The following is a 27649-nucleotide window of genomic DNA, read 5'->3' on the forward strand; positions in this document are numbered from 1 at the left end:
TCGTTAGCAACCTTCAAAAAGGAACTTTAACCTCAGACAATCACTCCACATTTAGGCCATCAGAAGGGCCGTGCAAGGTTTAGTCCAACAAAACATTAAATGTGAAGACAGGATGAATGTGGTGGTTCTTTCTTTTCCTCTGCATATTCAGCATAAGGCGATAAGCTCACAAAGCCTCATCTGTGACTTTAACAGGTGTCACCGTGCTCTTAGGATCATGGCCTCAATCTCTTGTGAAGCACTTCAGCTGCAGATCTCTGGTTAAAAATATTAGTCTAATAAAGTGTGAAGTCTTGTTCTGGGAGCCTTTCACATTCACTCTAATTTCTGGATTATTGAAACTCAGTTTTCATCTCCTCTGCCTTCACTTAGTCCAGAAGTCACTCTCATAGATCTCAGCAGTGAGGTTCAGGCTATAATGACAGCACTCATGTTCTGATTAGGAGGCATAATACTGTAAAATCCACAGCAGACTTACTGTGAGCTCGATTATATGTAACTGGTATGAACCACAAATCAGTTTGATGTCAAACTTGTTATAACAACAACAAAAAACAATTACAAGAACTGCTCTACCCACAATCCTAAAACTGAAACAGCGCCCCTGATTGGTGGAGATTGTGGTTACCATGGAAACCTTTAAGCACAAAGCTTTAGAAACATTGAGAGTGACAATCACAGCCAGGAACAAAGTGCTGTAGCATACTGACACACACCCCACAAAAACCTGTCAAATAAACTATTATCCAACACTGACAGCAAAAAGGATTCAGCTCAATGATTGTGCAAAGTCTTTGCAATGCATCATGGGACGAGTAGTTTCTTCACTGTTAAAACTAATAATGTAACGTTTGTATTTTTGACTTTTTGTGTTGTGTTTTTTTTTTTATCCAGTTAAAATCTTTTTATGGTCCTGACTCAGCCTGTAGCTGGTTTCAATGTTAGTTCATATCAGCATTTTCTAAAACATCAACAGAGTACATACAGAGGAAATTCACTTCCATTAAATTATGGTGATTTGAAGGATCTAATTAGCTTTTTTCTTTACTTTCATCTTAAGTTATTTTTAGTTTATTCAACTATACTGCAAAAATGTAACTATGGCAACACATTTTCTTTGTACTTTTATGTTGACAATGTTGTTTTAATCCTCGTTTTTAAAGGTCTAGTTTGTTTAATACCTAGTTTGTTTTTATTGATGTATTTCTTGTTTTTAGCTTTAGTAAAAAAAGCCTTTTAACGTCCGTGCTCTTAGCTAAGCTGGCTCATTTTTAATTGTCCTCTATCTCACAGCTGGCTACAGACGAATAGCTGGACTGTAAACACACACACACACACAAAACGTCAGCCAAGAAGAACGTCTGAAATGATCCATCCACAATTAATACTTTGCTGTGTGTGACTGGATTAAGTTTTAAAAGTCTGCTTAATTAAAAGCTTCAGAGGAAGAAGATGAGGGCTAAACTCTTTTTGGGCGCTATTAAAAAGACGAGAGCCTCGTTCAAAACGGGAGACGCCTGGACCCGGTACATGTGCTAGCCTGTGGCTGGGATGAGTAAAAGAGGTCATTAAACCACTGACACTCCACCAAATGAAATACACGACCAAACTGAGTAAAATTCCACATTTCTCTGACTTTGAATGTCATTGGGAACATTTTTAATAATCCAAATACACCAAACAAGGATATGTTCCGCATTATAACTTAAACAGGAAGTTGCACTGCATAAACTAGTGATTTAAACAAACACACGGACAGGAAACACCAAGTTGCATGGCCGTAGCTGCAGTCCACTGACATGTAACTGGGGCATCTGGCAGCTGCCAAAAATTACACAGAATACAGAAACCTTCCCTCATCTTGTCAAAGCTGTCAGACAAACACAAACAGTGCGTGCCTGAATGTACGCTGCACCCTCCCTGAGAGAAAGCAAAGGGCTTTGGAAGGTGAACCACGACCATCTGGCTGGATGCACACGGAGACTGCGGGCAGTGAGAAGTCTAGATAGAATAGACTGCTATGCATGCAGAACAGTCCAGAGTAATCCAGTGTCGACAAAGAGATGGGAAATCAGTCAGACTCCGGCTGAGGGAGATTAAGTCTTAAAAGGCAAACTGCTGGAACAGCAAAGCTAATCGCAGCAGTGAATTCTCCGTCTCCACCTATTAAAACCCAGCCAGCCGTGTGCGTGTGCACAGGTGACTGACAGCGGAGGCAAACGGAAAGGATGGTAGAGTGTTTGGAGGCACCACTAAAAACATCCGAAGACTAATCGCAGCACCTCAGTGTTCGGTGCTTCCCAAAACGAGCCAATCCCCAGAGACGCAACTTTGAAGCGTGTTTCCTCTCGCACGCCCACACTGATGACTTGTGTCTATCCGCCATGTTGCAGTGAGGTTGTGTGTTTAACCTCTTCATATTTTTCTAATATTGTAGTTTTATCTTAATGTGACAAATCCATATTTGTGATTGGTCAGATGCTGACTTAGATGTTGATGCTGAGGGAAGGAACCCTGGACCCCGTCCCTCTCCTGAGGGCGGCTCTTCCGAAAATAAAAGCTGTGCTGGAAGCTGATTGGAACAAAAACATCAATAGTTAAACTTCTAGTGAGGGCTAAAACATTTAACTTGTTTTAGTCTACACAGATCTCAAATAATTAAAGCAAAGCATTCTGCAGAGTACAAAATATTGCAGCAAAAGTGTTTATTTACATTTTATTTCTGAATCCGAACCTGTTTTTGTTGCTTTACAAGAAACACAGACGCAGAGGGAGTCGGGCCGGATTTACATGTACGAGCTGAGAGTAAATCAGGAGCCATAAATCAGACCCCATCTGTAACCTCGCGTCACATGAGTGTGATGCACTGATGTGTGTGTGTCTGTGTGTGTGCAGCTGGTGTGTTTTCACATTTAAAGGTCTGAGTGGTGTGTGTGTGTAAGATCTGAGAATTAATGACATTTAGTTGGGTGTGTGTGAAGTGTCCAAAGCCTCCACTCCATCAGCCTCCTACCCACCACACTTGGGACTCGCTTGTTTCTAGTGCAACAGCCTTGTAATTAGGTTCTGATGAGCGAGTCAATGAGCGCATCTGTTACACTAATCATCCTCCGAGCACGAGTGTGTCTGTGTGCCTACATGTGTGTCCACATTTACATTGAAAGTGTGCTGTTCACGCTTTGGTTTGCGCTCATCTTCTGCACAGACAGAACTCGCTGTGTGCATGGATTTAAAATATGGAAGGAAAACATTGGGGGTGCTTAAAAATAAGACCTTAATTGGTATTAAAATGTCTTAAAATCCTCCCTTTAAAGTCTTAAAAATGACAAATCTCTCACATTGTAACCAGACTCTGAATCTGCACACTTTTACCTGCATTACATTTAGTTATGACTTATTTAGTTTTGGTTAATTTAAAGCTGGACTTGAGCCTCCTTACACTAAACAAGTTCTTCCAGCAGAGTTAAAAACATGCTGAAGTTGAGATAAATTAAGAACAAAATTCTATTTTTCTTTTTGCTACAACTACAAATAATGAGCTGCACATTATTGTGGCTTCAATTTATGGATCTGTGCTGGCAGTGTTTTTCCCTCTGAAGCTAAAGAGGTCATTGCTGCAGAGTACAGCCTGCAGCAGTGACGGCCTGTATCAAAAACTGGCGTTTCTTCTCCAAGTTGTTAAAAATGTGTCGTTTGACACGGACGCCTTAACCCAGCTGGTTATGATAACAGTAAAACAGGTCTCATCACAGAGTGACAGAGTTTGTATGAGATCAGCAGTTGGATTGGGATGGTGTGGGATCTGTTGTGGTGGAGAGCTGAGCATAACAGTAAAGCTGTCGATTTACTGGTCAGGCTACGTTTGCACCCGCACCTGTGGTCCCGAGCTCTGAGTAGTGACTGAAAGACTGAGATTGAAGGAATGGTTGGGCTCTTCCTTAGCTAGAGGGTGAGCAGCTCGGTTATTCGTGAGGGACTTGGAGTAGAGCTGCTTCCCCTCCACATTAAAAGGATTCAGTTTAGGTGGCTCAGGCATCTGAACAGGATGCCTCCTGGACGCGGCATTTCGTTGGAGAGGCATTTCGGGCATGTCATACCAGGAGGAGGCCTGGGGCAGAGTCAGGACTCGCTGAAAAGATTATCTCTCGCCTGTTTGGGAAAAACTTCTTGCCATCCCAGATGAGCAAGAGGTGGCTGACGTGAAGGAAGTCTGGGCTGCCTCCACAATCCAAGTCAAGATGAGCAGTAGGAAAATGATAACTATATGGTCTCAGCACACAAAAGAACACTTTTAAGTGCACTCAAGAGTAACTTCAAAATGTACAGGGTAAATGTTGTGAAGAGGCATACTGTAACTCTAACCGAGTTAAAGTATGTGTGTGAGAATGCATTGCTTGTGCTATGTACTGCACTACAGCAGCCTGGACAGCAGTGAGCTTTTCAAGACTTGTTGGCAATGATGGAAACTGAGAATGATTTTTACAACACATTTGCCAAACATTTTAACTTTTAATACTGCTTTAAAAGTTGTAATATGAGGCGGGCTCCATTTTAAGGGAAGGGATAGTTCAGTAGGTAGAGTGGTCGCCCCGTGATCAGAAGGTCGGGGGTTCGAATCCACTCAACGGCTACCCTAAGGTACCCCTGAGCAAGGTGCCGTCCCTACACACTGCTCCACGGGCGCCTGCTTAGTGGCTGCCCACTGCTTCTCTGAGTGAATGGGTCAAATGCAGAGAAAAACAAGTAATTTCCCCACGGGGATCAATAAAGTATACATTATTATTATTATTTTAAAGTGCAATCAAAATGGGCCTGCCAGCACCAGTGTGTGCAAAGAAATTTTATACCTAAAAATCCTGTTGGCAGTTTGAAATATACCAAATTTAATTAGCATGGATCCACCTCAGAGGCTGTTTGCCTTCCTGAGTTTTCGGGTCATAAGCTGCTACTTTTTCCCCACACTGTGAACACTGCGGCTTATACTGACGTGCGGCTAATGCTAATGCATATTTTTTTTTCATGCAGCCAAAAACATTTTGCCTGGTAACAGTAGACCAATAAAATTGTTATGTAGTATATATACGGTATATATTTTTACCGGCTGTTAAGAGACGCTGTAATGTTGTTTGTGCACTGTTCCGTAAAAAACCACAAGCAACGTATGTGTGTTACTGATACGTACGTATACTTAAAGGTAGCCGTGTTACAGGCGCTGTTCCAGGAAAAAAAGCATTTGCAGTATGTATTTTTGTATGTTACCATATCGTTTATGTTACCTTGTTTATGTTACCTTACAGATTAAATTAAATGTTAAAAATCCTCACGTGTAGTATTTCTGTGTAAATATCTCATATTATGAGTGAAACGCATACGGCTTAAAATCCGGTGCGGCGGATTTTGTACAAAGTACAAAATTGATTTTCTTTCTAAAATTAGAGCATGCGGCTTTTAATCAGGTGCGCTCTGTAGTCCGGGAATTACAGTAATTGGCTTCACATTTAACACCGGCTCCTTGATGGAGCCTCTTTGTGTGGACCCACACCTGAGTGACTGCTGTTGGATATTAATAAAGTCTCCCAGCTGCCGAACGAAGCCATCATATTAGCTGTTTTACAATTCCTCATCATATTCCCAAACACAACCACAAACATCCTCAAGATTCCACTTCCACCACAGCTTTTCTGAAGAACACCACTTCCTGTGGTGACCAAGCAGTTACTGTGAAGTACTGGACTGGGGCACAGCTATAGTCTTAGAAGCCAAGATTTCAGAACATTTGCTGCGGTATAATTACTATAATGCTAAACACGATAACCGTAAGGAGGATTGGTCTTGTGTGGCTGGTGGGGGTGGCTCAAGGGGAGCTTATGACTGTCTTACATCTGCTCTCATACTTTCAAACTGCGGGCTAAATGTTCTCACAGCAGTTGGCAAGTATGGAAATAAAATAAGAGGTATATTGAGCGTGACCCGTTTCCTCGCCGAGCTGACGGCACGCTGCTGACTGACAAAGGCAAAAGAAATATCCCTGAAGCTGAGATGAAGAAAGAAATGGTGGAAGAGGGAAGCGGAGGAGGCGATGTTGAGTGATGTGATGGATCGAGCTAAATGTTCTCTCTGCGTCCTTGGCTGTAACTCGACTTGAAAATGGCTTTGAAATAAAAGGGAGGCAAAACCAAAAAAGAAGCAGAAGGAGAGTAAAAAAAAGGAGCCTAAGAGCGCTCTTAGTGCCAGCAGTGAGTGCATTTCAAAGGACCAACACACCTCAGTAATCCCTGCTGAATTCATGCATACAAATGAAGCACTGCGGGGAACACCACAAAACAACCTGGACCTTAGAAGGCACCAATGAAGACAGCCATAGCTGATACCTGCCCCCCTCCAGCTGTCCTCCAGAGACATTCAGCTCCTCTGTATCAGCCGGACTGCAGCAGAGGGCAGAAGTGGACTTACATTAGCTCGGGAAGATAAATGCTGGAATGCGGCTCAGATATTTAAGGGTGGATTTGATGTGTGTTACTTTATCATTCGTGGTCATTTTGAAGCTGCACAGAAGACTGTTTTTATATTTAAAGATGAAATGACCGAGTGCAGTAAAGCAGCCTGTTGGTTTCTAATGTGGAAAACTCTGGACCTTGCTGTATTAAAGAGGACATAGTATGTTTACTTTTATTTTCTACAAATATACAGTTACAATGGTGAATGTTTATGTTAAATAAAGCAATTTTTTCATTCTGATCAGAAAACTCACAAAAACCTTTTACACCGACCATAAATTATCTAAAAAGAACGCAGATTTTCAGAAGGAGGTTTTACTGAATTCCTCTCACCATATGTTGGCCAAAAAGTTCTCTTAGAAATATTAAAAGAACAAACCTGACTTTTATCAGAACGGGGCTCAAGATCTTTCTGGGAAAGTCCAGACCCTAAACAGTCTAACACATGGACGCAGCCACTCTCCTTGGCTTCAGACGTCTGTAGTGCAACACAAAGACAAATTCCCAGTGCACAAACCTGTGAATGCTCCTCATCTACTCAGAGAAGTTTGGACTCTTCAACTGTAAACCCCTGAAACTACTCGGTCACAGCCAACAATGAAGTTCAGGTCAGTTTGAAACCAAAGCTGATGCTTGCCCTTTGGACAAGTCGAAGACGAAATCGCAAAGTAAGAGTTTAGAAGGAGACGTCTTTGGAAGGGTCTAAAAACAGCTGCACTGGAAGCCGTCTGAACTAGCGAATAAGAGCACAACTCGCCCCAAAGGGCTTTATTAACAATACGGTGAAATCAGCCTGCATTTATAACAACATGGTGATTATCTGACCTTTGACCAATGACCTTGAAGAATTACATACTAAAATGCTGTATTTTACAATCTTTAATCATATCATTGGAGCAGATCTGGCTGAAAACTCTGGCTTCTACAGGCTGTAAAAACTTGAGATTTCTAGTTTTTCCACGTCTGCTCTGACTTTGAACTTGATGTCGACCCGATTTTCACCATAATTAAATCAGCCTGAGCTGTTCTTGCTACCATGACACAAATTTGAACAAGATATCTTGAAAACTGACTAGACTGCCAACAAACAGACAGACAAACAAACAGACCCTATTACATACTCCCGCCCTGTTTAAATGCTGCTTAACTGTGCAGTCCCTCACATTAAGTGTTTTATTCTTCTCAAGAACATTTGGGGATCCATTAAAATGTAAAATGGTCAGACGAACAATAGTGATGACTGATCGTCTACTAGACGAGCCGTACGCGTCCCTAGTTTTGATGTGCAGAAGAAGATGAGTTTAACCAACAGACAATTTAAATCAGGATTTCATTTTATTTATTTACTCATTCATATTTTTTTAAATGCCAGAACTTTTTGATCATGTCACGTATGACTGATTTAACTTTGCAGGTTTTAAATCCAGCCTCAGATGCTTCAATAGCCTTCAGCCCATCGACTGCAGCTCAGTGTTTGTGCAGCTGTAGCAGAGGGTGAGCGCTTGCCAATCATCTCTTGCGACACCGTCTAGCGGCTGGCGAATCGACGGCCCCCGCGGACACGCACTACTATTAAAGCAGCTATTAATAGCAAAGTAACAATCTCAGAAGCCACATTGTGCTCATGTTCTACACGTGTCAGGCTAGAACTGCATCAATTAAGGCCAATTTATGGTCTTTGCATCTGTGTTCAGGACAGCTGTGGACAGCAGGGTGCCACACGCTCCTGCTCATAATGAAATCAGTGCTGTCAAAAGGAGAATCACCTTCTCACTGTTCTTGTATTTATCCCAGTTCTTCAGCATCTTCAGCCATTTGGTGGTCCTCTCCACCTCCGTGTGTTTTTGCTGCAGAAACAAGAATGAAAACATTAATAAGTTTCCCCTGCAGCTGCACTCGGGTCCACTGGGAACCACAGTGAGAAGAGAACAACATGCAGGTCATTATTTTGTATGTTCAAAGGCGTTTGGAGCTGTTCAGATGCTCTAATTAAAGCCTTCTGCAGATGCTGGTTTGTCTTGTTCGACTTTTGCACATTTCATGAACACAAGCATTCGTGAAAGAACCAGTTTTTACATCAAAACAAAGCATATTTATCATTTAAAATCAGAATTTCAGTAAGTTTTGTTCTCACAGCTTTGGGATTAGAAATTGGGCTTTTACTATACCAAATAAGTCACTTGTTTAAGTGTTTTATTCATTTCATTTTGATAAATTTGTTTTTCTTCAGTATGGCATTTTGAAATTAAAAACTACATTTTTCCCTGTAGTTGCATAGAAAACTGCGTTCTATTTGACTGTACGTCCAACACCTCAGAGTATCCTTATGTAACAAAGAACATGAGGATACTCTGAGGTGTTGGACGTGACTAGAAAGAGTTTCTATTTTTAGGCAAACACTAAAGGAACAAATATACAGTATATACGATATACTGAAACAGCTGACAGGGACTACATGTTAACTGCGTCTGGTGTGAGCAGAGGAACTGATTTTAAAGAATAAAAAACCCAAGGCTGGTACACTCCTTTGTTTTCTTGAACAACACTGAGGACGAAGGATGAAGATTATTGCTCTGGTTTAGTGGTGTGCTGAGTGGGAATTTTTCAGAGACTGAGGAATCTGTTTGGAAGCTGGCTTTGTTTTAATTGTTGGTAAAATTATGGATGGAGTTTCCTTCCCCTTGAACCTGCAGACAGGTGACATGCTAAAGTAAAAAGCTGAGCATGTGGCCCCTGTAGTGAGGGGCTCTGATTTTTTCTTGCCATGGATCCTCTCATCTCAGCCTATTAACATTTCCAGGTTTTTAATTAATAAAGTTCTACCAAAGCTGCTGGCATTGTTAGAAGAAAAGGTGCCCAATGGCATTACCAACACAGTTTTTATCTCTCCAAACTCGTCATTTTGTTGTACTTCATGCCAAACCAAATCTTCTTCAGTGGGATGTAAACCAGAGTCTACTGGCAGTCAAACCAAAAAGTTCCCTCCAAATTTCCCTCCTAACGCAGACTGTACGTTTCTAAATTCGGCATATTCCTGGAAATTAATTTACTCCTCATTTAAATGTTAGGAAAAAATCTAATATCTAAAAGGCAGAAAAATTGAGTCTAATCTAATGGCAATACAAACAATGTGTGTTTAGGAGCTGTATGAAACCACTGATCACGATCTTGGGATTTGAAACTATGGTTAAATGGTTAACTCTGGTTAAATGAATGATGCTGACGGGCAGCTGTAGGTCTTGCAGGCTTGCGTCCACACGCCTGTGCAGAACGCATTTACGCATCGTTCTGCTCAAGCGCTTTTACAGCAGTTCGCTCTGACGCAGCAGATGAATGCATGAACCATGCAGCTTGCATTCTGCCTCACTTGTTAACCGGGAGAGGAAGGCCCGGCCGTCTGCCGGGGTCACATCCAAACATCTTTGAACCAACAGGTAACTGCTCATCTGCACTAAGATACAAATAATACGTCGAGTCACTGCGCTAATCTGGGACTCTTGTCTCTTGGGTATCTGCAGGTAGCATTTCATGAATTACACAACACTGTTTGTAATCTCTGAGCAGGGGTGTGAAACAAGGCCCAGGGACCCATGTCAACCAGATGAACACCAACTGGGAGATTCTGGTTGATCAAGCAGCTTTCTCTACACCCAACACCAACTGAGGGAATATCTTTTGGGAGAATAATGTTCATCCGTCAGATCGAATTCAACAGACTTTGAGATCATTGCCAAGGTGGCCCGGCACCTTACTAACCCATGTGTAGGTTTCCCATTTTTATTAGGATCGACCCAGATCTTTCTCTTTTTTTTTTTACCTCTGGGCCAGTCACGCAACACTAAGCAAGAACTACAACAAAGGGTTTCCTGTGTCCCGTGCTTCAATCTCAAACCAAACCGGTCTATCTTATTATATTCTCAGGGTTTTAATGCAGGGGAAGTGAAAGCAGGAACATGAAATGTAATTTTCTGATTTGCGTAGCTGAGAAATAGCTCTTTTTTTATTATAAAAATGCCCCAAAGCTGCACAGATGGATTTGTTTAAAAACAACGAGAAGCAACACCTCTCACCTTTTCCTCCACCGAGTCGTAGGATGGAAGTTCAGTCTCACTAAAGAAAGGAGAGGAAAGCAGAAGAAATTAGTAAGGAAAACAGCTGGAGGAATGAGATCTTAAGCCTCTTAACCTCCAAGTTTTTAGTTATGAATCATAGTTGATATATTTTCCTTCCAGAAAACACTTTCTTTTAAAGAGTTCATCTCACTCCCTGACTGTTATCAGTAGGAGGGAACATCACATATGTCAGTGGTCACACAAACAGGAAATAACAGATTGGACATTCCTTAATCTTGTGTCTGTTTATCAGAAGTTAGTCACTGGAGAATAATCTGGTTTCAGCTCCTGTTGAAACCACTCTTACCATGCCTCGACCCCTTGGTCACTTCTGCTCAGAGTCTGGTTTCGAATTATGCAGGAGCTTCCAGTTCAGCCGTATATCTGCTTTACTTTGTGAGGAAAGGATGACACCTCGCCCATCGTTGCCTCAATTTGGTTTACATTGTAAGGTAATGACCCGACAATAATACAGAAAAATCCCCAACAATCACACAATCCCCTATGAGCGTGCAGTTGGCGACAGTGGGAAGGAAAAAAATGCATGAACCAATATCTACTAAAACCTTTACTTTTAAACCAGCATTAACCCAGTATTAACCAGGACAACTATTTATCATTTCTACATGTACAGACTAATAGCCCTGTATGGTGGCTTCCATTCTAACCACGTCTTTTAGAGATCTAACCAATGCAGAACAGTTAGTGGCTGAAAATGTTACAGCTAGCACTGTTAAAGACAAGCTACATAAGATTAAACCTAATGCTATGCTTCTCTAGCTAGTTTACCAGATGCAATTTCCTTGCTGTCTGGACCAGTCGCCAACTATTTTGGTTCTTTCATCAAATATTATCTGACCTTTGAAATCATTTTAAAAAATCCACCACATTTGCTGTATTGTTTATAGGAAAGGCAGTCCACTAAATCACGACCCATAGGTTGTGTAAACAGTTCATTACAGCCCATAGTAACATTTCATCATGACACGGTTCATAGTAGTTATGAACAGAGCAAACGATGAGGTGAGATGAGAAGTCTGACAGGCCAAGGTATGGATATATATATGGATATGGGGCGACCGTGGCTCAGGGGGTTGGGAAGCGTATCTGTAACCGGAAGGTCGCCGGTTCGATCCCCGGGCTCTCTGTCCTGGTCGTTGTGTCCTTGGGCAAGACACTTTACCCTACTTGCCTACTGGTGTTGGCCAGAGGGGCCGATGGCGCGATATGGCAGCCTCGCTTCTGTCAGTCTGCCCCAGGGCAGCTGTGGCTACAACCGTAGCTTGCCTCCACCAGTGTGTGAATGTGAGAGTGAATGAATAGTGGCATTGTAAAGTGCTTTGGGTGCCTTGAAAAGCGCTATATCAATCCAAACCATTATTATATGCTGACAAATCACAGACTTAAACAGTCTGCTGTTTGCTTCCTGCTTTAATGCGATAGTTGGCTTATTTTTTATTAAACCATGACTACATAACATCTACACATACAGTTCGTGCTTCAGATTGACTCTGAACATGACACCAGCATTTATACTTTACTGAAGTAACCCAACTTTTGGAAAAAGAGCCTTGGGAGATCTAGTCTTGTTCTGGTGGTTCTGCCCACACAGATTCTATAACCTTAAAACTACTCAGAGGTCACGCTGTTTTCTCCAGCGCCAACTGTCTGCCCAATTCAAAACACTTCATTTTCGTTTTCTCCTGCCCAGTCAGTGACCTTGACCTTAGCATACTCCTGTCCCGGTTTTAACCAATCGTATAACCCCGAAGTTTCTTTACTCCAGCACCCTCCTCCTCCTCCTATCTCTCGTTGGATCGTACCACTCTATCCTCACACTGATGCTCTGTGATTGTGGCCAACCAAGCTGTTTCCTGCCTGCATGTGCCAGCCTATATATAAAACACTCTAGCACAGTGGTGTTTAAGAGCCTCACAGCCTCTGACCAGCCCGGCTCAAGCCACAGACACACTCATCTCTCAGCAACACCCGTCTGAACAGCTGCTGCTCGCTTTCTTTCTCCCTTCAGCGTGGTAGACTGGGCTTTGAAGTTTACTAATGTAGTTATTAGGCCTGATTATAGGCTGTATGTGTGCAAGAGCTTACTGGACGAAGCCAAAGCGGTCGACAACTTTGTACAGACGGAAGTTACTGTCCTCCCAGGGGTCCACGGGGGCGTCTTTTCCCTGGAACAAAGAAGAGAGAAAGGGGGAAAAATTCAGATTGGTGAATTTCTAAATTGGCCATCAAAAATCAAGATGACCTTTGACCTTCTGAGGATGCCCCGTTTCTGAGGATTTTGTGATTCTTTATAGAAAAAACAATAAAGCAGTTAATCTGCAAAGTAACTGGTATCCTAATTTGTTTGACTGATGCCTGCTGTTCAGTGAAATAAACTGAACACTGGCTTCTGATGGAGCTCCAAATTACATGCCACCCACGTTCTTCAGGGGGAGAGGATAGTGTTTTGATTGGCTGCTAGATTACATGTGGGGGCTTCGACTCTGGCGCCCTTGAGAAAGTGCGTCGGTGTGAGTGTGTGTTTGTGTGTGACCAGCGATTAACAGGTGTGAAATGAACAGCCAGACGTCCACCTGCGTCACCATCTGACTCGAGGCGTCCTAAAAACCACTCGACCGTCAGTGAAATAGGAAACCCAGAGGCAGAGTGTGTGAGGAAGTGTTATAAAGAGAATATCAGAGAGACAATGTGTGAGAAAAATGAGTGATGGAAGCACAAAAAGGTCAGAAAATAAAGGTACAAATGTCCGAAATGTTGGATATTTTGTTGATTTGAGGCGGGATGAAGCGGCCTTTGTTGATCTGCACACAAGCTTCCTTCTTCCGAACCATCTCTTTGAAACTGTTAAAGCTGTTTTACATTCACAGTGAGATAAAGGATTGGCTCAGCCAAATACATCATTCATCTCAGCTTAGCAAATCTTAGCAATGACCTCAAATCCAGGAGAACTACGACCATAAATACTAAACAGTACGCTAGTCCCCACTGATGCTGAGAAAACTTTCTTCCAAGTTTGCTTCAACTTCATGTATGTATGAAGGACCAACGTTTTTTTCTGATTTCACTACATACATTCTAGTTCTGATCTGGCTTTTACTCAATTTTATCACAAAATCTGAATCATGCACACCGATCAGGGATAACATTATGACCACGACCTAATATTAACCCATCGGGGCATGGACTCTCCAAAGACCCCTGAAGGTGTGGCGTGGAATCTGACAGCACATCCCACAGATGCTCGACTGGATTGAGAACTGGGCAGTCTGGAGGCAAAGTCAAAACCATTCCTGCTGAAAGAGGCCACAGCCATCAGGGAGTAAATGCTCTGCAAAAGTGCTCAGGTTGGTGGTATGTGTCAAAGTAACATCCACATGGTGGGAAACCTGCTTCTAACAGCAACTTTGAGGACTAAGTTTAGTTCCTTACAAATATATCCCACCCACTAACAGGTGCCTCGATGAAGGGGTACTCAGTGATAGTCACTTCACCTGTCACTGATCAAAATGTTAAGACCAATAAACCAAGAAGGATTAAAGGAGGAGGAGCTAAAACAGCTTGCTTTGGACAATGGCTGAGCTGAGGAAAAGAATCTCCAGCATAAGATAAACAAGGATTATTTTGGACTTTGAATCATGCAAAGCTTCTCTACTAGAGTCCAACAAGAAAGGAGTGCTTTTATGGGAAATATCTACGATACAAACTTAAACACCTGACTTTTGTCAGACATTTCAGCCTAAAGTGATTTTCTTTTGAAGAGCTGAGTGTAGTAGAGCTCTTTCTGTGCCTCTGTGCTGTTCAGCAAGCAAGCGCCCAGCAATGTGAAAGACAAAAAAAGTAATAAACATTATGTTTGCTTCCAACTTCATTTTATTGAGTCTACATGTTAAATATGTTTGTTGCTAAAAAGCTAGAGGCCAAAACTTATTTCAGAACGGGAGTATGCAAAACAATTTTTTGAGCTGTCAGCTGCTCAAACGACAGGAAAACAGGAATCAGAAAAGTTGGTTTATTATTTTAACCAAATTGACCTAGAGTACGCTTGGGGAGTGTGATCGTGTGTACAGCGTCTCTTTATGTCTGTCTCCACGTTGGTTGAGTGTGGAGTAAGTGCATATGAGAGCATGAGGGTGGGAATGGATGTTTGTATATGTGTGTGCCTGTATTTCTGTGTCTATATGTCAGGTTGGGTGTCAGGCGCCACCTCTCTGGGGACACCTCAGGCCCTCCAAGGTTTGGAGGCCTATCTCCCCCTACCACCACTTCCCCTGCCAGTGGCGGACTCCCTCAGACATCGGTGCGTTGGTGGTTCTTTGTGTCCGGGGATGGGCGTTCAGGTACACACCGGCTCACTCCTTGGCGGCCGCTTATCGGGGCCTAGAGCCTGGGGCTCGCTCGGGCCACTTCGGAGGTGGGGTGCCCCCGGCCTCTCGGCCTGGGGCTCGGTCACTCAGGCATGGCTGGCTGCCGGCAGAGCTCATGGGCGCTTCACTGCAACCCCCCCTGGCTTCTGCTCCGCGGCTGCTGAGTGAGCCCTCATCTGGGACTCTCCTCAGCTCTTGCTGGGACAGTGGCGCGGCTGCCCCTCTGTTGGTCTTCCTTGGTCTCTTGTGTTCTGGGGGCCTCTGGATGTCTGGAGTTTTGATCTCCTCCATACCTGCTTCATGCCCTGGAGGACGGGGCTGTGGCCCCCCCACACCCTCTAGCAGATCATTACATGAAGGAACCTTTTAAAAAACAAAAAACAAGCGCGTCCATGCTCACAGGTGTACACACGGGTGATCACACCCACAAACTACACCCTTTTTGGCTCCTACCTCAAAGCACACTGTGTTCTGTTGATCTTATGTGCTGCACAATAATGTTTAATATTTAGTATTTACTGTCATATTCCCATATATCATTGTGATGTTGTTTATTCTATTACTCTTGTTCTCTTCTGCTTGTTTTCTTTTTTCTTTCTCAGCAGGTGATTGATATATGCATTTTTTTTTTTTTTTCCCCTGCTCATTCTGTTGGTTTTTGTCTTTTGCCCTTCTCCCCCGTCCCTCTTCTCAGCTGTTTCTCTTTCCCTCTTTCTTTCCCCCAGTCAAGTCTGTCCTGTATTCAGTAAGTGAAAATAAAATAAACAATAAAAGGTGAATCAAATAGACCATTACAGCAAGGCTGGGATGGTCCATTTGGTAAAGTAAATCCGTTGGGCATCTTTCTTTGCCTTTAGACAACAATTCTGATGGCAAAAGAGCCAAACGGGACAGGCAAAAAAAAAATAAATAAAAAAAAATAAAAAATAAAACCAAATTGACCTTTTGGCTCTATAAAATATTTTCAATAAAATGCAATATATATATATATATATATATATATCCATAGGTCCCTCATCCTATTGGGGGGGGAAGGTAGTCAGAACTGAGGGGATTGAACTACCAGAAGGCAACATTGCAGACATAGAGGACAGTTACAAGTACCTGGGGATCCCGCAGGCAAATGGGAACCATGAAGAGGCCGCTAGAAAGGCTGCAACCACCAAGTACCTGCAGAGGGTCAGGCAAGTCCTGAGGAGTCAGCTGAATGGTAAGAACAAGATCCGGGCCATCAACACATACGCCCTGCCCGTGATCAGGTACCCTGCTGGGGTAATAGGCTGGCCAAAGGAGGAGATAGAAGCCACTGACATAAAGACAAGAAAGCTCCTGACCATGCATGGAGGGTTTCACCCCAAGTCCAGCACCCTGAGGCTGTACGCTAAGCGGAAGGAAGGGGGCCGGGGACTGGTGAGTGTCAGCACCACAGTCCAGGATGAGACAAGGAACATCCAAGAATACATTGGGAAGATGGCCCCAACTGACCGAGTGCTCAGTGAATACCTCAGGCAGCAGAAACCCAAGAAAGAGGAGGGAGACGAGGAACCATCATGGAAGGACAGGCCCCTGCACGGTATGTACCACCGGCAGATAGAGGAGGTGGCTGATATCCAGAAATCCTACCAGTGGCTGGACAAAGCTGGACTGAAAGACAGCACAGAGGCACTAATCATGGCAGCACAAGAACAAGAGAGGCTGGGGTCTATCACACCAGGCAAGACCCCAGGTGCAGGCTGTGTAAAGATGCCCCAGAGACAATCCAGCACATAACAGCAGGGTGCAAGATGCTAGCAGGCAAGGCATACATGGAACGCCATAACCAAGTGGCCGGCATAGTGTACAGGAACATCTGTGCCGAGTATAACCTAGAAGTCCCGAGGTCAAAATGGGAGATGCCCCCAAGGGTGGTGGAGAATGACCGAGCTAAGATCCTGTGGGACTTCCAGATACAGACGGACAAAATGGTGGTGGCTAACCAACCGGACATAGTGGTGGTAGACAAACAGAAGAAGACGGCCGTAGTGATCGATGTAGCGGTTCCGAATGACAGCAATATCAGGAAGAAGGAACACGAGAAGCTGGAGAAATACCAAGGGCTCAGAGAAGAGCTCGAGAGGATGTGGAGGGTGAAGGTAACGGTGGTCCCCGTGGTAATCGGAGCACTAGGTGCGGTGACTCCCAAGCTAGGCGAGTGGCTCCAGCAGATCCCGGGAATAACATCGGAGATCTCTGTCCAGAAGAGCGCAGTCCTGGGAACAGCTAAGATACTGCGCAGGACCCTCAAGCTCCCAGGCCTCTGGTAGAGGACCCGAGCTTGGAGGATAAACCGCCCGCAGGGGCGTGCTGGGTGTTTTTTTATATATATATATATATATATATATATATTAGGGGTGCAACGATACAAAATTCACGGTTCGATATTTTTTCGATACAAAAAAATGTTCATGCCTTTTTAATTTGTCATTTATTAAATTTATAAATATATATTTTAACTCAAAGGTGTAGTTTTTAAATTTAATGTTGCTGAAACAACAAAAGAATAAAAAAAGATATAGAAATCTATCTGATCAAGGAATCACTCATCTTTGGAAAAGAGAGTTTATTACAGAGAAATGTCTCTTTCCAAAATAAAAGCTATACTATCCGCTTCTTCTGGGCTATATTCTCAGCAGCATATTAAACATATCAGGTCCCCATAAGAAGAATCATGTGCTAACGGCTGTCTAAATGACTCGGGTAAAGTTTGTAGCATGCGTGCTTGTTGTTTTTGTCTTTGCACTAGGATGATGTCGGCGTAAATGTGCAGTCATATTCGTTGCGTTCCCACTAGTGCTGTCAGCGTTAATCTCGTTAAAACGTTAACGCCAAATCTCCGGACGGCGCCAACACGTTAACAAGCTAACTGCGCTAATGCACTAGTTCCCACCAATTGAGCATTGCGTGGCACATCCGACATACTGTTTTACTTTTGTCTATGACGCGCTTACCATCAGGGTCATACGTCACATGAAAACCAAGATAGTTCCAAACGCCAGATCTGAATGAGGGTGAGAGAGGTTCAATTTCGGGTAGTTGAGGCAGTTGCCATGTTGCAACAAGCTTAGCTTCTGTCTTGCTAACTTGTGCTGCGCTCAGTGGATCTGCACTCGACAGTGCAGCCTAGGCGGAGTAGTCGAACGCAGATCCACTGAGCGCTCAACACAGACAGCATCGTCAGAAGAAAAGTTGATAAAATAAATAAAAAAATTTTTATATTGTTCGATACATATGCGTACCGAACCGAAAGCACTGTATCGAACGGTTCAATATCGATACGAGTATTATTGCACCCCTAATGTATATATATATATAGAGAGAGAGAGTTATGAATAAAGCATTTTTCTGCTGCAAAATAAGAACCATTTCACCGTCAGCTTACACTTCTGCTGCCTGTATGCAAATTACAGTACATGTACCGCTGCTGTTTGTCAGTACAACAGTCTACGTTTACTGACTAAGCTTCTGATTGTAACAGAACTCTATTATAGATCTCTATTGTCATGCCCCTCTCTCTTACGTCTCTGGTGCTAAAGCCTGTTGGAGGTTGCCAAATGCTTTGCGAAGCCCTGAGAAGGCTGTGAGTGGTTAACAGGTCGGCCTGACATCCAGATGTCGAGGTGAAATATTTCAAAAATCGTCTCCTCCCTCTGCTCCCACCCAGTTTTTGCACCGCTCCCTCAGCACAAACAGAAACTCACCCTTGAAATAGATAAGTCAAACATTGAGGAGCGCCTCAGGGGAATCAGAAGATCTCTGTGTGTCGTTCTCCCCCCTCGCTCTGTGAGTATCCACAGAGTCGCAAACTCTACATCATCATCATTTCTGTGTCAGTTTCAGGGTGAAATTAAATCAGGTTCGTAATTTCACCTCTGACCGTTCAGCTGCCTGCCTGTTCTGAGACACCTTCGCCGTCTCATTTATATCTCCTTGTGAGAACTTGACTTACTTTCTCAAACTGTTTGAATAAAATTCATGCTCCAGAGAACACAACTGTTAAATTTAAAAAAAAAAGGAAATATTGAGATTTTTTCTGTCATATAAACCTATATATTTACGGGAAAAATAAATACATTTTAAGACATTTTATTAGCATTTGGCTGATTGGATTGTTGGGCACTGATTTCATAAATATCAAACCAGGGAAGGACTTTAACGCCAATTATCCATCCATCCACCCTCTCCCCAGTGTTCCCTGCAGCATCCTCCCAATGGGACATGCCCAAAACACCTCAGCTGGCTCTTCTCGAGACCAATCCAGCTCCAAGTCCCTTCCAAATCCGACCCCCTCGCCCACAATCTTGTTCTTGGCTAACACCCAAAATTATTAGTGAAGCTTGAGGGTCACACAGATTTTTCTTGAACAAAACTGAAATGTGGTGAGTGAAGAAAACTTATGAGAGACCTGGGGAAAAAAACCGAGTTATGCAGCCACCCAACATAAAAAAATAGGCTCCATCCTTCTGCAATCAGCAGCAGCAGTCAGGCCTGAGCAGATGTGTCATTTGGAAACAAAATCAGTCATTTCTGCACATTCCACAAAGACAAAAGTCATATTTAATAACCACAAATTTACACCAGGTGACGTGAGACGACAAGTGTTTGTGGCCAGCGTGATAACAGACTCTATTAAACTCCTCCCATCCCCAACAGTGACAATGACACTGATTTAGCTCCGATTGTGCCTCATTCTGCCACACACACACACACACGCACACACGCGCGCACACACCTCCATCATCTCCGCTCTCCATGGTCTCTTCACTCTTAATGAGGCAGCCTTATTATGCAGCCTGCTGGACTAAATTAAAAAGGCTAATTTACAAACCGAGCATGGTGGGCTGGTCCAACTGATAGCGCCGTGCTTGGTAGCAGAGGTGTCACTCAGGACGGGAACGCGTACATACAGTCCAACCACAAGAGAACTGAGGATTTTGAGTAAAAGCAACATTTCTTCAGCGATATTTAACATACTTCATACTGATTCATAAAAGTCTGACATGTTTCTGGACATTGTTAGATAATATGCTGCAGCGCATGTTTTTTTTAAGTCTCTGTGAAAAAACAAGCAGCATGGGGACATATCGGAGCTTTCAGTGGGCTTTTTTATGAGGGGAAAGGACAGAGAACCCACTGACAGGTGACATGACTTAGGTGACGTACCTGTCAGAAGTGTTGGATATAACAGGCAGGAAGTGAACAGTCTGTTCCTTAACTTCATGTGTTGGAAGCTGAGGGTGACTGAGTGACTTTGACATAATTCAAATTGTGATGCTTGGGTTTAGACTCGACCCATGCAGCTCTAAACAAGCAAAGGCTGGTTTCATAAAGACATAACACTGTTAAAAAGCTTTCAGAAATCCCGCCTTCTTCATATTTTGTTAGAAAAATGGGAAATTGGTGCATTGATTTATTCAAATGTGTATAAACACCAGTGTTGGGTAAGTTACTTTAAAATAGTAACTTAGTTACATTACAAGTTACTTCTCTCAAAAGTAACTCAGTTACTTCAAGTTACTCGTTACTTTCAAAGTAACTAGTTACTAGGGAAAGTAACTTTGGTTTTACTCAGAATTCTCTTGTTAATGTGTTTCTTCCATAACGTTGCCAGTCTTCTAGCTTGCTTACTTGCCACAAGTGCACTGTGCCACCTACCAATAGAAAGGAAAAGATAATGTGCATATTTCCACGAGAGAAATCCCACGCCTGGACCATCGTTGACTGCTGCCATGATTCTAGCCTACGTCACAGAGTCATGTGCGCCTTTTACATCCAACACAAAAACTGCAGTCGTGGTGCTTTCGATTGTACTCAGAACTCAGAAATTCTGCCTTCTGAATAGGAAGATGTAGGTAACACCAGACTGCAGATGAGCTGCATACAGGGCTGGACTGGGACAGAAAATTGGCCCGGACATTTTGACTAGAGACCGGCCCACCATTATAGGAAAAATCTTAAAGCCTTTGAATGAAAACAAACACTGTTGTGGCAGTGATGTACACTGTTTTGATGGTATATATGCATCAATCTATCAATCGTTTGTTGTAAGATTCAGATAATTATTTTTTAAAAGCTAGACATTTTAAATGAGAATAAGAAAGAAAAGTATTTCTTTGTGCCCACATCTCCCTGTTAATGCCCTACATGCCCCCCTGGCCACACTTTGCTAGATTCGCACCTGCACAGTTACCAGCTGTCAGCTACCTAAAAAAGGATCCTGGGGTTATTTGTCTCTCAGAAACAGTTCATAACTTCCCTTCAACTCATTCATGTCACCTAAAAGGTAAACCTGTTTCTCCATCACAGCTCTGATGATTCAGTAAGGACATCTCCTGGTTTCATCTTCATGTTTCCCTCTCACCAGATAACCAAACCATATCATGACCAGCAGCTTTTTTTACAGCTGTGGCTCCAGCAAACATCAGCTGATACTAGAAATTAATATTAAATAAATTCTAACAACAGCTGATCAAGCTTAAATGTGCTGCTGTTGTTTAGCGCAACATCCGCTGGTTTCCTCTTCAGATCTGGAAAAAGTGCACATCTGCAGACATTTTCACTCCTGTGTAGTGATGCTGGCATCCCTGCGGTGGGTTTCTGTGCACTTTATTTAACAAATTAAATTTATTTACTAAATTTAATTCAATTTTCCCACTTTGCAAAGCTACCCAGTGGACCACACGGGATTCATTGGTGGATCTCGTGTTTGACGCCCCTGATTCAAGTGCTTTGGGATGAAGGAACTGCCACCTCTGGATCCCAGTCAATAAAATCATTCCATGCCCATGACATCACATTAACCCACTCATTTAGTCTAATGAGTAACCACTCGAATCCGCTTCCTCCCTTTTCTATCAAACCTTCATGCCTGCAGGAGGGATTTTTGTTGTTCTCTGCCCCTCTAACACAGATAACGCACGGCCCACTGAACACACACACACTGGAAAGACAACGGTGGCTTTTAGATGTATAATTTGCATGTTAATTTTCACTGAGAATGCTGCATCTGAAATGTGGCTCTTGCGCAGTAATCACAGCCTTTCGAAATTTATGAAAATGATTAAATCACACAGCGGCACATTGTGCACACGGCACGCTGTTATTATTGTGTTTCACGGGCAATAAGGCAGTGATTTATGGAGGGATTTCACCACAGCGTTATGAAGTTTGGTGGAGTCTCAGCATGACTGAGTGGCTGGAATTTGGCTTCGGATGACCACAGGAGGGAGAAAAAAAAAAGTAATTGCTGTGGGTTTTCCGCTTCACCAAAGCTTCTGTGTGCTTTCACACTGACGGAAGGAAGCGTTCGCCGTACCTTGTCATATTTGGCGACTATCTCAGCCCGCTCCTGGTCAAGTTTCACCGCTGCATCCTGCTCGGTATCAGACGCTGGAGAGACAACAAAAGAGGCGAGGGGAGGAGAGAGGAGAGAAGATGATTGGGCGTTGAGCATAAGCAAGTTCAGCAACAGCAACTTAGAATAAAGGTTTGCTGGATATTAATATATACACTGCTATTATTTTAGGATAAATTCAGCAAAAGACAAAAAAGCCACATTAAAAGAGATCAGGTTATATTTTGCACTTCATTTAAATACATTTGCAATCCTGGTTTTCAAAAGATGTTTCTGAACCACTTTTGTTTAAATTGTGTTGTTTAGTATGTATATTAGATGTCCTGTTTTTCTTCATAGAGCCACTTGATGGTACTAAACTCAGTTTTTATAGTACTTCATTTAGATTTTTGCTTATTTTGAGTCATTTTTACCTCATGAAGCAATGCTGTTTTATTATATTCTGTTCAAATGAGCTATTTTGCTTTATGTAACCCTCTTGGGATGACCACAACCAGAACCCCTGACCCAGCCATTTTTACTAACCCAACCTAACAGTATCTAGCAGCTCTTTAACTCCCCTCTCCCTGCTTCCCCTCTGGGGGTGATGGAGGTTGATGAGGGTGGTTTTTTGATCCCTGTGATCTCTTTTATTTCCTTTTCCCTGTCTCTTTACTTTAGTAATGTAACACATGATGCAGGGAACAGTTTGAAGTAGAGGGCCTCTACTTCAAACCGATTTGGTTGAAGGACCGTTTTGGGAGGACACTCGAGATAAACTTATCCTAACCCTCGACAATCAGAATATGTGATTTTTGCTACACTACATTTTATGCAAGAGTTCCTTGAAAACCACGGCAGTAATGGGCCTCCTGTAAGTTTTCTTAGGTGTTGTAACTGTCGCTGCTGCTAGCTAAACTCAGCCCTGGGGCGCACACACATCCGATTATCCTGTCATCACAGACGTGCTGTGTGTTATTCCGGCTCCCTCGGAGTGTGCCAAGAGCTGACGTGGAGAACGCACACACCCTTTTCAACACACACTCTTCAAACCAGTCAGAAGGAAACGCTTCAGTGCGGCATGCCCAGCGTGTCAGTCTGACCTCAGGCGGTGTGTGTGTCTGTGTGTGTGTGCACAGTAAAAAACCAAGTGTCAATTTTACACTTACAGAGTTGATTTTAACTCTGCTTCAGATAACATTTGGTCCCACTCAAAATTAGAGTTAAATTTACTCTATGGCCAGTGTTAACTTTTCAGTGTTAATTGTACTCAATTTAGTGTCAAAATTAACAACAAAATGTGTAAAAATATTTAACACTGAGGGTTATTCACACTGTTCAGAGTAATTTGATTACACTTTATAGAGCTATTTTACTCCAAATTTAGTTTAATAATAACACTCTGATGTGTAATAATATATCATTTTTATTTCTCTGTAGTGTGATTTTTTTCATATTCATCTTATGATGCTATATTACTAAATAACTGTGATCTATCCTACATTATGGAAATAACAACAAATATACAGGTTAAAGTAACAGCATTTATTATGTTTCTCAATTCAGTGTCATTTAATTAACGTAACAAACCTTTACAATTCACAGTTCTATGATGCTCACTAGAGAAAGCAATATGACATTTCCCCAATGTCGTAGTTGCAGAAAAGTAACAAAGTTGGTCAGGGATGAACTGTATGATGTACCAAAGACATAATGGGCCCTAAAGAGTTTATCAAGGGCTCCTACAGAACCTGTCGCATTACATGGAAGTGCATGCTTCTCAATCACAATGAAGGTGTGAATGCTGCTTCTTGTGGATCCCTGAGTACGAAGGTAGGGCTGACTGCTTCGGGTGATGTTGTCTAGATGCTGCTGTACACTGGTTCCAGCCTACAACAACACATTAAACAACAGTATTAAGTGACTATCCTCTGACAGTAGATTAGCTCAACTCACTGTCCATGAAAATAGAGGTGATGGAAAGTATATTTTAAACAACATACCTTTGGGAATTTGATGAGGTTATTGACAGCTTGAGATGCAGACATCTTTCCTGGTCTCTTTCGCCCTTGTGCAGATGGTGGTAGCAGATGTAGCAGCAGCAAGATAGTAGACAAGTCACTGTCCCAGCCTACAGACGAATAAACAAAGAATTATTCCAAAAATACATTGAATTGACAGAATTACCTATATAACCAACAATGGCAAATAAAAACAGTCACAATCATACCATTCTCAACTTCAGTACCTGACTCAGCATTGCACATTAACTCCAAGAGCTCTGAGGTGGGGACAAGTCCATGACTTTCCTTTACAACCTTTGCTTTGAGATTGGTGAGCCACCTCTCCAAGAATTTGCTCCCAGTGACCTCACAAAACAGGAGTCGGAAATCTTGTTCTATCTGTAATGCAAAAATACTAATGAGGTGTTTGATTGAATCCTGCCTACAAATTACATCAGTATCATTTAAATGATAAGTGAACTTACTTTTGGGAGATTTGCAAACTGAGATGCTTCTTTCCTCCACAGCTTTTCTTTGAATGGTCTTCAACCGCCATGCAATGTATCCTGAACTGTTCTCTGGATTGTAGTAATGTTTCTATGTAATTAAATAAACGAAGGAGGACTATGTTATCAACATTTCTGAGGGCAATTATGTATTTAATGTTGAAAAGTTCCCTTTACTTACATATCCATGTTGTGAATATGGGTCTTCCAGATATGGAGACAGAGCAACAATGTCCTGCGCATACATCACTCTTACGCTTTTAGGGGGAGATGTCCTAATGTATAAATTCAATAATTGGCATTAAACATCACAATTAAAAATAATACAATGTTTAAAATGTTTCTTTATATCTTACATTTTTGATTCTTACCCATGTCATTCTGTCATCTCAGCCTCAAGTATGTTTCTCATCCGTCTTCTGGTTGCATCTCTCAGAGATTTGGTTTGTCCATACTCTTAAACCTTTCTATAAAATAGGAACATTACTTAATATTACTTAACATGTCATTAACATTGCTATCAGTTAATTTACACAAAATACATATTTCTTACTAAATAATGCTTAAAATAATATAAACCAGTAAAGTTAACTTTATGGTAATGTTACCCACTTTTTCTGAAAGTATGTTCGCTCATCTAAGCTAATTAGCGATTATTAGCTTACTGATAAACGGTAATTTAGTTGTTCAAACTGTGCGATTTGACATGTGACAATGATATTATTTAGACAGCATTTAGAAGAAATACATAGTTAAAATGTTTTAGGTTCATATTAACGCAGTGAGAAGATAACGAACATCTTAACTTTTAGCAACTGCTAGCATGTAGCTACTGGAATGCCATTAAACCTATGGGTAAATGCTGCTAACATGTCCTCACTCGACATCAGTGAAACTATAAAGAGCTACTTAGTTTAAAAATACCTTTTAAACAATGTTACCAGTATGGGAATGTTAACTTCACTTACCTGACTGTGGCAGCTCTTCGGAGAAAATTCCCTGCGCATTAGAGCTCTGAGGCCACACACGCCTGCGGACTGGTAATAATCAACACTGTGTGGAGTGAAGTCTTCACTGCGTGACTAACAAACTTTACACTGACTTTTAACTCTGATGTTAGAGCTGGTTTACTCCTCATAGAGTTGTAAATACTCTATCTAGGTTAAAATAGGTTTACTCTGAAATATTGACACTCCATTTTTTACTGTGTGGCTGCTTTAAACCGACAGCTGCCGTGGCGAGGACGTCACCGCGCCACAGAAAGGTTTCCAGTGTTTTCCCAGCCTACGCGTCACATTGTGTGAGTGTTAAATGTGTTTATCCTCTCACACACACACCGATAACACACAAACACACACACCTCACTACTCTGTGATTGTAAATCTGCATTTCCAACAGCAGTTTACACACATACTTCCTGATTTTGCTGCGAGAGACAACCAAACACTGGATGTGTGCCAACAAAGCTCTAAATTGGAGTCACATTGTGTTTATGTTGAATCTGGTGTGCAGCATGTAGTAATGAAGCCTTGTAGTGAGCAATACCTGGAAGTGGGAAGGGGAAGTAGCAGGCATGGAGCCTTCTGAATTTAGCATAAAATGACCACCTAGGAGGACAAAATGCTTACAAGGTACATCCTGAAGCCTGTTGAACATCTACGCTGCGCTCTCCCAGCTCTCAAGATCAAGATAACCTTAGAGATCCAAAGATGGATGTCAGATGGGTGAAAAATAACAAGCAATGAAATCATTTTAGAAGGTTTTTAAAGCTCTTTTCTGAACTCACCTGAACTCTGGAAAAAACCCAGAATCTACTCGAATGGTCGTCAAACTACGTTTTTATACCTATACTGAAGTGCCAAGGGTGCAGAGGAGGTCATCAGATGTCGTCTTTATGGAGAAAAGAGTTCAATAAACCTTTGGATGGTAAACCGTAAAATCACCCCAAGACCTGAAAAGCCTTCAGTGTGTTCACTGCTAACTCCACGGCGCCAAATACTGAGATTCTGTCAACATCAGGCATCTCTCAGCTTCGGTACAGAGCACGGTTTCAGAGAGGTAATCAGCGCCATAAAAGGGCGATGAAGACAGCATTAGGAAGCAGAAGTGGTGGCAGTGACATAAATCACTGGTTTCTGTTTGTGTTTTAGTGTCAGTTTGTGCACCAAAGATGCTCAGGTAGGTCTGGGAAAAGAAAATCTGCACAGAAAATAACAATGCATGCTGAAAATTGAGGCTTAAAAGTTACTCTGTGCCTTTTAGTGAGACACAAAAAGATCCTCCACCTTATAACATCTGCCAGGTCACTGATGAACCCCAGCGGGGTTGGGGTTAGGCTGCACACTACATTTCAGATCAAGTCTCTTAACATGCAATCAGGCCTGTACAGCTCTTCCTTTATAGGATTTCCATTTGCTTAGAAGCATTCATATCTGATGAGTTGCGAGTAAAGCTTAATCTAGAGACTTGCCTTGATGCATGCTCAATCACCCAGATAAGGAAATCCCACAAAATTAACTGTTAGGCAGTAGGTGCTAGCTTCAGTCATTATGCAGATGCACTGTTTATAAGGTCGGGGAAACCTGCAGTCAGCTGAGACTGAAGAAGTCACTTGGTTGAGTGACGAAACGCTTCTCCTGCTCAAAACACAACGTGTTCTGAGACTCACAAATATATGGATCGGAAACATTTGGAATTTGACCAGAAGAGGGAAAGTTGAGGCATTTCCAAAGCTACAAGAACTTGCAGCTGACAGTAAATGCTGTCTGCCCCTCCAA

The 27649-nt window shown here is 42.4% G+C and overlaps 1 protein-coding gene across 3 annotated transcripts in view; it reads right to left on the reverse strand.

Annotated features, from left to right (window-relative positions):
- usp6nl (USP6 N-terminal like) overlaps positions 1 to 27649 on the reverse strand; it is a 102289-nt gene that overhangs the window by 14660 nt on the left and 59980 nt on the right. For all 3 annotated transcript variants that reach the window (XM_086268967.1, XM_086268965.1, XM_086268966.1), the window contains 4 exons: positions 22346 to 22419; positions 12716 to 12795; positions 10568 to 10607; positions 8264 to 8344 (listed from right to left, as the gene is read on the reverse strand). In XM_086268967.1, the coding sequence (XP_086125093.1) occupies positions 8264 to 8344; positions 10568 to 10607; positions 12716 to 12795; positions 22346 to 22419 (275 nt within the window). The remainder of the gene's footprint in view (positions 1 to 8263; positions 8345 to 10567; positions 10608 to 12715; positions 12796 to 22345; positions 22420 to 27649) is intronic.

The sequence above is a fragment of the Aulonocara sp. 'chitande type north' Nkhata Bay genome, linkage group LG17 (genome assembly GCF_057382095.1).
Source record: "Aulonocara sp. 'chitande type north' Nkhata Bay isolate Kocher_YH1m ecotype deep benthic linkage group LG17, A_spYH_male_GT1.1, whole genome shotgun sequence".
NCBI lineage: Eukaryota > Metazoa > Chordata > Actinopteri > Cichliformes > Cichlidae > Aulonocara > Aulonocara sp. 'chitande type north' Nkhata Bay.